Source organism: Botryllus schlosseri, chromosome 13 (assembly GCF_051294905.1).
Source record: "Botryllus schlosseri isolate E-star chromosome 13, Bs_hap1, whole genome shotgun sequence".
In the NCBI taxonomy this organism is placed as follows: Eukaryota; Metazoa; Chordata; class Ascidiacea; order Stolidobranchia; family Styelidae; genus Botryllus; species Botryllus schlosseri.
The window spans coordinates 5,913,298-5,924,792 of NC_137248.1; the positions used below are offsets into that span (position 1 = coordinate 5,913,298).

The 11,495-nt window shown below is 39.5% G+C and overlaps 1 protein-coding gene across 1 annotated transcript; it reads left to right on the forward strand.

The window, feature by feature from the left end:
* Positions 1 to 3,639: 3,639 nt before the first annotated feature.
* Positions 3,640 to 7,284, forward strand: LOC145453525 (hippocalcin-like protein 4). The gene is made up of 3 exons (XM_080331493.1): positions 3,640 to 4,068; positions 6,300 to 6,468; positions 6,950 to 7,284. The coding sequence occupies exons 1-3, from the start codon at positions 3,860 to 3,862 to the stop codon at positions 7,142 to 7,144; spliced, it is 573 nt and encodes a 190-aa protein (XP_080187619.1). The 5' UTR covers positions 3,640 to 3,859; the 3' UTR covers positions 7,145 to 7,284.
* Positions 7,285 to 11,495: the final 4,211 nt, after the last annotated feature.

Below are 11,495 nucleotides of genomic sequence, written 5' to 3' on the forward strand. Positions count from 1 at the left end.
AGTGGCCAATCTGAAATCACACTCGTGATTCGAATTATGTCAATCTCGTTCAGGATTTCTGTGATGTTTAGCAGTTGAAAACTTTCAAACCGCGTGGTCCTTGAGATCGGGCTGTCGCGCCATAAATTGAACATAAAAAGTGTTTACCTAAGAACAGTGCAACCGAGAACGCAACAAGTTTGCTAGAAAACTTAACGGATAGTTTGATGGCACGGAAGGTTACCACTGTGGATTAAAGATTTTTAAGTAAGAAATTCAGACTGAATACTCAGCAATAATTATGAATTGCATGTATATCGCGCGGAGCGCGAAAAAATTTTTCAGTCGAGCTCAGCTTCGCGCCCCTTTCAGATGCTTTCACGCCCCAATGGGAGCGCGCCTCAATTTGACAACTACTGCCTTTGAATTATTATGGTGAAATATAATAAGAAAAAGTTTAATCACGTCTCTGCATTAATTCGATTTTAGAACGCATGTTATCAATATTTTCATTAAGTGTCTTCAGACTCTCGCGGGCCGCATAGAACGTCGTTGCGGGCCGTAGTTTGCCCACCCCTGGGTTAACCGAACCAGACGAGTATAGGCGTCAATTTGCTTTTAATCTTTTTTATCCGGCAGACAGTTTTTTTCAATAAATTTGCTTTGTCATTCGATAGAAGTGCTGGGATAATAGTCCAATGCTGTTAGCTCGAGAACCTTGGAAAATATATTCTATATTCATTACCATGATGCATAGGCTATTTCGGCCAGTTAATATTATAATTTCACCCACTGAAGTGATAGGCGTAAACCATACAACCAAATCCCAAAACTGCTTACTGCATTACAAAAGTTGTAAGTTCAATCGAAGTGGTCGGAAACATAACAACTTGAGTAAATAGCGCGTATAGGCAAAACTTACTTGAGTAGGTCTACTTCGAAAATGTACTGTACAGGCACTTCGTTACTGACCACTAACTCTGAATACCACCAGAGATTGAGTTTATGTCGTTTTCGGTTATATTGGTAGAGTATGCATCAGTGAAGGCGAGTAGGTGGAAATCGATATGAATGCACCATACAAGTATCGCGCGAGTTAAGCGGTTGATCAAAATAGACGGCGATTAGCCTTGCACACATCCGCTATTTCATAGTATTGCAGTTACGGGATTTTTTGGTATGATAGTGGCGATGTTGCGTGCCTCATGCGTCATTGTAATAATAAGCGCACATGACATGAAATTTTGATGTTGAAATCTACTGAGAGATATTGATTCGATCGTTCTACAAATGTATAATTTGAAGATTTGTAAGTATAGGTAATCACGACCCGACTTGATTTCGGGTCATATCATTTATATAATTATGAGATCGCGCGCTCTGCTGAATGCAATGTCTGTATAGGTATATTGATCGAGTGCACGACAAAAGGTAAGCCGTTTCAAAATTTTTGAAAGGATCGGTTTACATCAGAAACGGTATTAACAGAGCAGGAATCGTAAATATTGAGGGCAGTGAAGCACAAACAAATATGTTTCCGTTACCCTACCTACGCTAAAGGAGCTGTAATCGGCACATATGTCGGCAATACTTGATGGAATATAGGCTATAGCTGGATTTCGTATCTACCTACGCAGAGGGATTTTAAGCTTGCTTTATATTTAGTGAAGTAACAAATTGTTATCAGACTACTGTCACAAAAAGACGGAAGTACGCAGCAGGTAGACTGTAGATCGAAAATACAATCGTGCAACGTCAGTGACGTACAACAAAGCCTCCAGAGCGCGACTTGAAGGATTTACTAAGACACTGACAGCAACAGAATCGGCAATTCAGTGTGTGGCATATGGCGGCAATGAGAGCTCTGGCTATTATCAGCTTATTTCATAATATCATCAAAGTGTGTTTAAGGTATAGACGCCTAAACGGTTTATGCTGCCATCAATTATCATATCACGAATGGACGGGGACGCGTCGCAACGTTAGAAGAATTCGATAAACTAACGAATGTAACTTGATTCTAAGAATCAATGCATGACAGTTGGCTTATCGTGGTACCAGCAAAAGCAGAGCAGATGTGCAATGTGCTGCTCATATAATCGCTATATGTTACCGAAGTCGATCAATCGTGAAATCGTTGCCATATTCTGTCAGAGTGTCAGTCATGTTTCGTGAGCATCGAATGGTTAATAGCTCTTTTATGCTGATTTATCGAAATATCGATAAATAAGGTTAGCGGAGAAGAAAAACTTGAGGCCGATCACATCGGTCGATTAGAAGCCACAAGTCTTACATTTGCATCGCAGGGCAGTATGCAGTGTTGACAAGTATTGAGTTTATGATTCATTGTGAGGTTCGCTTATAGATCCCACGAGGCACACACTCGGCAGATGTATCATGTCATTATAGCGATCAAGCTCAGTTCCAGCGATATAGGCCGAAGCTCTGTCGGCAATTTGACTAGACGTGCTTAAAAAATAAAATTGTGAAAGTATACGCGCATCAATAACAGTATCCTTTTTCTCAAATTTCGATCGCAAAACTGCAACTTCTACGAGATTGCTTGACGTTTATTTTGAGTGAGTTACGAAACTCTTCGTTTTGAATGGTGTCTGAAATTTGTCCATGTGTCTCAGAAGGTACCCCTTTATCGGTAACTTCTGAAAGTTGAGGGATAATCATTATAAGCGTTTTTTCGTGTGTTTAAACATGACAGGTCGCTTTTCGCCGAAGGGTACTGTTCTTATACTTATAACTAGGGTTGCATTTAAAACTAAAATCAATTTGAAACAAACATGTTTAAAACAAGGCCCTTATTTAAAACATGTTTTTTAGTGCTTTTTTAAGCCATGACGTCACCAATATTCAAGTGTGACGTGATAGTGTGGATTGGCATTAAAAATATAGGGTAAATATAGCTCCTTCGACGAGACATCTGTACTATTAATGTTCACTGACTATTTTGCGGGTTCCAACCATCGCAAATCGATATACGTCGGCTATATCGGGTGGTAATTCTCCGTAGGCTCATGCAACATGATTTTTGGCAAGTATTTACACAATTATAGCATAATTTTACGACTTAAAAAAACACAATTATTTTTAAAGGCCTCTATTCAAAACACTGTTTAAAACATGTTTTAAACAAAGTGTTTTAAAACACCGTTTGTTTTAAATGCAACCCTACCTATAACCAAGGCTCTCTTAAAATAAAAGATATATGCGATTCAAGAAAAACGGCCCAAACCATACCCCAACTCTCTCCCCTGCAATACGAGGCAAATTTAGTGCGACCTGGTCAAATTATCAAATATTTCGTCGCTTGAAAGATGGATAGCACGCAGCAGTTAATCGATAAACGTAACTAGTGTAATTCTAGTAGGTGACGTGCATTCACTATATGCAGGAAGTCTTGGGATGTTTTGTCATTTATTCCCGTTGTGCATTACTATAGCTATATCGAATATCCATCTATCACGGGTGGGGTAGGTAAACGTGGACATATCGAACTGCCAATCTGAAATTGATTCGAATCATTAGTAATTAGGCTTTGTGTGAATCGGAGGTTTTGGACATCAGATCCAGTAACCGTCACGTCGCAGGTAGGTCACTCTGTCATAATATAGTTTTATTGACACGGTTTGATTGGGAACTCAATCTATAGTATAAGCAAAAGCATAGCGTCGCCGTAGTGTAGATGGCGGCGCTACTGTGTGGCTTTATTTAAGTTGCTCTTCCAATTTTCATTGCTTTACGCCTCGAAATTCGTGAACCACGATGACCAATGATATACATATGATGCAGGCATATATACAATAGATTTAAGTGGCAGCATAAGCATTCGCCTCAGCACACACTGCTTCATATATTATAAAACATTATGGGACATGGTGACTCGAGACTAACTCCATCTACCGTAAACGAAATAGCCAGTAGCACGGAATTCAGCGAAAAAGAAATTCAACAATGGTACAAATCGTTTCAAAAGCAGTGTCCCTCCGGAATGTTATCCCAAATCGATTTCAAAGTCATGTACGGTCAAGTCTTCCCCAACGGTAATGCGGAGAATTTTGCGGAACACACATTCAGGTATGATGGTATGAAAATTCATGGGTTTGGGTGAAGCGTTAGATCGTAAAGTATTGCATGAAGGGAAATGAATGCGGATCGTAAAATTTATATTTCGTGTAGGTTAATTTTCGAAAAATAGAAGCATTACTACAGTTGCTTTTATGCTTCAACATGTATGTTCTGCAGACAAAAGAACTGAAAGTAATTAGAACTAAAAGTATGATATTCGGAATTGAAAGTGAAATACAAATGCCACTTCCAAAAAGCGCAAACTATATTTCATGTCTTTTGTCCATAAAACTTCAAAGGTGATCTGGTAAAACAGGTGTAACGTTAAAAAAAGCCGGATTTTCCAGATTAGCAGGACACGTAATGGGCTGCTAGATTACGATATCATATGCAATTGCTAGATTGCGAAACGTTAGTTTCAAACGTTATGGTGAGCCATATTTGCTGTGATGAAATATTTGATGTGGGCGACAATGCGGTGTGAGCGGAACCAAGCAATCCGGTACCTAAATTATATTTACTGATATACTTTCGTGAAAACATATTTTTTAATCCATAACTACTGTGCGCGAAGCGCAAAAAAATTTCTGGGCTTCAATTGAATTTTATGAATATTAAATGTTGGTAGTCCGTGAAAACAGACCTGAAATTCCTCATGCTATCTTTCGTATTGGGAGATTAAACTACTTCTACTTGACAAATTGAAAATAGCGAAAAGTAAGCAAGTAGGTCACAAAATATTACGAAGTAGAAGTAGAAGTAGAGAAAATCAGATCGACCTGAGTAAGTAACAGAAGTAGAGGAAAACTACTTGAGTACTTCCAAAAAGTAGAAGTACTTCGTTACTGACCACCTCTGGACTTAAGGTTGCTTAAACCCACGGTGTTATAAACACTTGGTTTAAACCATGTTTTAAACAATGTTTTAAACAAGTGCCTTTAAAATACAACATTTTTTTTCAAACTTTGTCTAATCATGCCAGAATTGTGTAAATACCTAAAAACGTATACGATGTGAGACCCTCAAAATCGTCGTCGTTTCAACAGTTATAGCATGTAGATATATATATTATTGGTACGGAATGGGTGTTCTGATGATGAAGATCGCCGACTGTATAAATCAGGGGCGGGCAACTTCTAAATCTGGCGGGCCGGATAGGGGAACATGAACATAAGGCGGGCCGAATTCCTGATTTTTTTAAATGATTTTAGGGGAACCCCCCGGGGGAGCGGGGAGCCCAAATCTGTGATATGAATGTGATCAAAAAATCAGAGTGCAGCTGACTTCTAGTCGCGCCAAGCGCGAAATTTTTTGCATCAAATGAATGCATTTGATCAATGATATTGGTGAGTGTCTGAGCAAGTGGTTTCTTCCAATATTTACATCACGTATAATTATCGTATTGAACATTGATCATGGCATAAGAATATACATTCATGAGCTTATCGCAGATTATTCATTTCGGACGGGTTCATTCTTATTAATTACTTTGTTGAAAACTCCTGCCACCCAACGGCCTCGGGCTATTATAGTGTATCGATGATATTGTATTCTCATAATCAAGACACGTACGTGGAGACACTAAATCGCGCGAAGCTTGCGAATTTTTTTTACTTTGAATCCATCTACCCGAAAATACTCCACATTTACAGATATTACTAATATTTAAAAAATAAATAGGGAATGGCATGGCCCCATTAGCCCCTGGCCACGTCAATGCGGTGAACATCAGTTCTATTTGAACGTCGCTATGTCTTACTAATGTTCACGATCGAAAATATTTGCGCCTAATTGCCTGTAGACGGCGACGCGGACCACATCATCACGTAAGACCGTAAACTGTCGGCTGGCCGCACAAAATCCCGTCGCGAACCGGATCCGGCCCGCGGGCCGTATGTTGCCCGCCCCTGCTTAAATGCTACATAACGATGTAGTCCTGGTTAATGATATTTTAGGTCTGTTTATGACAGTGGTCGGAAGCCCTTTTCGTCGAAGGAGCCGTAATTACTCTATATTTTGAATTGGCAATGCCAATTCACTGTGACGTCACCGTGATAGATTCGTGACGTCATGGATAAAAAATAATAGAAACATGTTTTAAACAAGGGTCATGTTTTAAACATGTTTGTCATAAAAATTGATTTTTTGTTTTAAATGCAACCCTATGCCTGACACAACATACGACATCGCTTACGTTGACCGTTCAACTTGTGATAAAGTGATAAAGTGATAAATTCCAGGACATTTGATGAAGATAAAAACGGAACAATCAACTTTCGCGAGTTCATGACAGCGCTCTCAGTGACTTCAAGGGGAAGTGTCGATGATAAACTGAAGTGGGCCTTCAATATGTACGATGTCGACTTGGACGGTGGCATCACAAAGGATGAAATGCTTGAAGTAATTAAGGTAATAATATGATACAACTTGACAGAATATGGTTCAGGTGATCGATCCGTGTGAAGACACAGAATGTGTAGGCCAGTGGTTCCCAACCTTTTTCGACCCATCGCCCCCTTTTCAAGCTCAACACCGATCATCGCCCCACAAATTTTGTGTACCGAAAAATGGGCACACAAACTGTAATCACCGGCGGGTTGACTAAAGAAAAAAAGGGTCAACTTCCGGCTCGATGTCGAATTTGACACTTTTGCAACTAAATTTCCGTGGGTTGACTAATAAAAAAAGGTCAGCCGTTTTGACGCGTCATCGCCCCCCTATCGCCCCCTTCGCTATTTTCGCCCCCTATCGCCCCCTTTGTCCATTTTCGCCTCCCTATCGCCCGCTACGTCATTTTCGACCCCTAGACCGCCAAATCGCTCCCTGGGGGACGACATCGCCCACGTTGGGAACCACTGGTGTAGGCTAATATCTCTTGCGTTCTGTTCAGGCGATTTACAAAATGGTCGGAAACCGTCTCCTAACCACTGATAAAGTCACACCACAACAGAGAGTTGACGAGATATTCTCTAAAATGGACAAAGATCACGACGATAAAATCACGGCTGAAGAATTCACAGAAGTGGCTAAACAAGATCCGAGTCTAGTCATGCTACTCCAGACTGGAGGCACCGAAGAATGCTGATAACTGCCCTGTCTTGTCTACCTTTATGCTTATCGTTAGTATCTATTATGTGTTGACCCATAGTTTTATGAATTTTACGAATCGATTATGAGATTTATAGTTTGTGAAATATGATTATAAAGAGCACACGACAGAAATGACATGTTGAATGCTCACATTGCTCACAATAGGGTATATATAGGTTTAGGCCTATGATTATACTGTCGGTAGCAGTGTATTATACACTGAGCTCTAGGTTGGAACTAAAGGTGGGATTTATATATACATATATTTTAAGGGCCATTGCACATTCTCATTGCCTTGGCCATGGCGCAATCTGAACAAAAAACACGTCAGGTAGGATCTGAAAAATCGGTCTATCAAGATGCAAAAATCCATTGACATTAACCAGTAATGCGCTGTAAATCCATGGGTGTAAAAATAGGTGTATTTATCGGATTTCCACCATAGCATGGGGGTGTAAATCAGGTTAACGCCACGTTCAGGTACATAATTGTGCTTTCGCACACCTTCCAAGGGTGAAAATGAGTTAAACAATCCAATCCTTATGGAGATATATCCCATGGTCAGGGTCACCAACACCTGATTTCAGAAGAACGCTTAGTGAAGCATTTTGAAATGCTGAATTGTTCTTGAATTATTCTTGGTTTGAATTATTATTGAAATTTCCGATGCGATTTGATTTTCGATATTAATATAGTAGTCTCCTTTGTAATTTGTCCCCCCCCCCCAGAACAGATGCGAACAACAGAGGAAAATGCTGATAATGCACCCCATAAATATTAAATACCAATTTGTAATCGTGTTCTCCTCATCACGAAGTAAATTTATTTCAGGTAGGCCTACGTTTGCGCGAATCCAATATATTTCCACTATACCGACAATCCTGATGGGAGGTCAAGAAATAAGAGCACGTAACAAAGGGGACTAATAACAATTGGCCCACCCAAAGATGCAGCACAGCGTTAACAACTTCCCCAAATTTTCCAAGACACCTCCTCCGTCAATTCTACCGGTGAATCTGATCACATTGGCTGAGAAAGAAATAAATATTTGATAGTAATATGTGAAACTATACTAATATTAACGAGGAAAGTCACTTATGAATATGAAAAAATTTTCACACGTGGCGCGAGTAGAAACCGAATCCCTCTCCCCATTCGTAACATGACTTGACTCTATACTAACGATTTCGGTGCTCATAAAAAGCCGATATGAGTAAATAAATTAGTCCGCACGGGGTCTATACGATAACTAACCGCAGTTCAACGGCAATGGACATTGCAACAGTTTACCGTGGGTATTTGGCCTCCAGTTAGTTCATTGCGATTATACACTGGAATGCGGACGTAATCTACATAAGTAATCGAAATGCGGCCATGAATATCGATGGTTGCCCCCTGCTTTAGTTATATTTTGGAATCGGGGAAATAGGACACTTTTATCAAATCATAAAAGTCAGTGTACCGAAATTGAAAACATCTGATTTTGAAATATTTACTGGAAATCCTGTTGTGTTGACTGAAAAAAAGGTCATTCCTTCTACCTGATATCCCGTCATTTATGCCGATTTAAGTTTACCAAGTCTATTAGCCCAATCATATATATACATATGTATATATATCATTGATTAGCCTAGTTGTACAAGTTGTAAATGAGGACGAACTGCCAAAAAGTAGGACATTTAGGCGTCCTCGGAGGACATCTGCAATTTCGTTGAAAGGAGGACACAAGATAACTCTACACTACACCCTTGCGATAGATTTCTATATGAATTCGTGTATTTGGCTGATTAACATCCTTTGAAATGGGTGTGAAAAAACAATTAGGTACCTGAAACTACAGCTGACCTAGGCCTACACCCCACGATGTGGTGGAAATCTTATAAATACACCTGTTCATCAATCCGTTGATTTACGGTGTGCTAACCGGTTCGCTAATCTTATAAAATTTCGTGAGAGACTCTACAGAACTGGTGCGAGTCTGCTGAATCGCACCGCTTAATTACTTGAACACCAAAATGTGTAAGGCTACCAGAGTATATTTCGAACAAAACTGTGCTTTGCTTGTGGGTAGCCTATATCGCAGGGGTATTCAAAAATGGCTTTTTTCTCAAATCGTACTTGCTACTTGATGAATTGTTAGGTTGCCTAATTTAAGCCTACACACCAAATTTGGTTCAATTCCAGCCATTAGCCGCATTGCTACAAGAGAAGAAAGTTTCTATTTATTATATATATTAGTATTTATTTTTAGTTATTTTTTATTTATTTTTTATATTAATATTATATTAATATATATATTATATCACCCCATGAACGTGTTAGGTCAGGGCCGGCCAACCCGTGACCCGCGGCGAGAAGGTTTTGAGTGGCCCGCGAGGTAATTTCCGGAATTAGTAATATTATCAAAAATGGATTGCACAGATTGTGAACTTGCAAGGCCAACCACAAATTGGATTAGTCTGGCCGCAAAACTTGAGATGTGATGACTAAAATATCAGTTCCGACGCATTGGCAGATTCATGAGCCAGTCTCATTTTGGTAGATCTTCGTACACTGCAATAAACCAGAAAAATTTGCGATAGACTATCAAAAGTACGAATTTTTTACAGGCTTCAGGCAACATGTTTGTCACTCGATTTCTTGCTTTTAATATTGTTACCCCTTTCTGAAGACGAAAGAACGCCTAATGTATCAGATTGAGTCTAACTATATTTGCGATTACGGGACAAAGTGTCGTTCATCATATGCAACCTTGCGTTTGCGCTCGCAGAGACACCGTCGACAATGAAACCTAGGCACAAAATGATGGACGCATGTTAGTCGAAGCTTTAGATATCGATATGTCCAGGCGGCGAATAGTCCACTCCTTGCAAACTGGGCCCAGCGATATACAGCAGGCCCGCGATATAGTCAAGTGACAATATCATTGACCTATGAACTTCGAAAAATTTTCGCGCTTGGCTCGGCTGGTGGCCCGCGCAATAGTTCGTTAATCAAATGCGGCCCTTTGGCTGAAAAGGTTGGCCTGGCCACCCCCGTGTTAGGTCGTCTATAGAAACGATGTTCGCCGAATTTGGTTCAATTCCAACCAATGGAAGCGGAGTTATTGCCGTCGAAAAATTTGGATTTGAATAAAATATTATTTACGGTGACCAATTCTTTAATTATTTATTATAGTGGTGCCGACCGTAAATACTATTTTATTCAAATCCAAATTTTTCAACGGCAATAACTCCAATTCCGCTGGTTGCGGAATGGAGCCAAATTTAGTGAACATCGTTTCTATAGACCACTTAACACTTCCATGGGGTGATCAGGAAATTTTCAATTTTTTTGTCATTTGTTTATATATAATAAATCATTAGGAAAAAAAATCAAATTTTTCTGCCAACCCCATGAAATTGCTGAGCTGTCTTCAAAGACGATGCAAAACAAATTTGACTCAATTCCAACCAGTAGAAGCGGATAATCCGAGGATTATCAACGAAAAACTGAAATAACTCCGCTTCTACTGGTTCAAATTTGACTGAGTCAAATTTTTTTGCATCGTCTTTGAAGACAGCTCAACAATTTCATGGGGTTGGCAGAAAAATTTGAAACTTTTTAAAAATTTTCCCCAATAAATTAGAAATGTTAATTGGATCTGCGGAGTCCTATACTTGTTAGAATTGAACCAAATTTTGTGTACGGCGATATTTAGGGTAACCTGACAATTTAATCAGCGAATGGCTGAAATCCGGAAAAAAGTTATTTTTGAACAGATGAACAGCCCTAATGCGCATCTGTTGTACGTCATAATTACATACCGTACGATACCAGTGCCGGCAGAAACAGGCGCGATTAATTTATATTCAGAAAAAATAGTGCGAGATGAAGGGGAACGCCAGATGGCAAAGGCAATGGAATGGACCGAAAGCTACGAAAGCTGCCATGTGAACTAATTAATACAACTAATATCAATTATCATGTATATATATAAATGTTTTGATTTAGTTTAATGAATGTATTTGACGGGAAATCGAGTCAAAGTCTGATCTGATGTAGGCCTCTCTACTTCCGTCAGGCCATTCGTAAAATGTACTTTGTATCACAATTCTCCATATTTCAGTCAGATACTCTATCCGTTCGAATTTGTCCGTTCAACATCACAAATTAGTGGGTTGCGTATCCGTGGAAAATTTCTGTTGTGAATTCTATTTTTAGTACATCTGCTGGTGGTGTTCCTCATAAACATTGATTTTATCATGTTCGTGACGACTCCTGGACTATGATCAGTAAAAGCCCGAGTACCGGTATCGAAAGTTTCGGTAATGTTTCGCTGCTGTGGTGTGGGTTACTGGGACATT

Coding starts and splice junctions, on each gene's coding strand:
- LOC145453525 (XM_080331493.1), top strand. CDS start 3,860: ATGGGACATGGTGACTCGAGACTAACTCCATCTACCGTAAACGAAATA. Junction 4,069..6,299: donor TTTGCGGAACACACATTCAG/GTATGATGGTAT, acceptor GATAAATTCCAG/GACATTTGATGAAGATAAAA. Junction 6,469..6,949: donor AAATGCTTGAAGTAATTAAG/GTAATAATATGA, acceptor CGTTCTGTTCAG/GCGATTTACAAAATGGTCGG.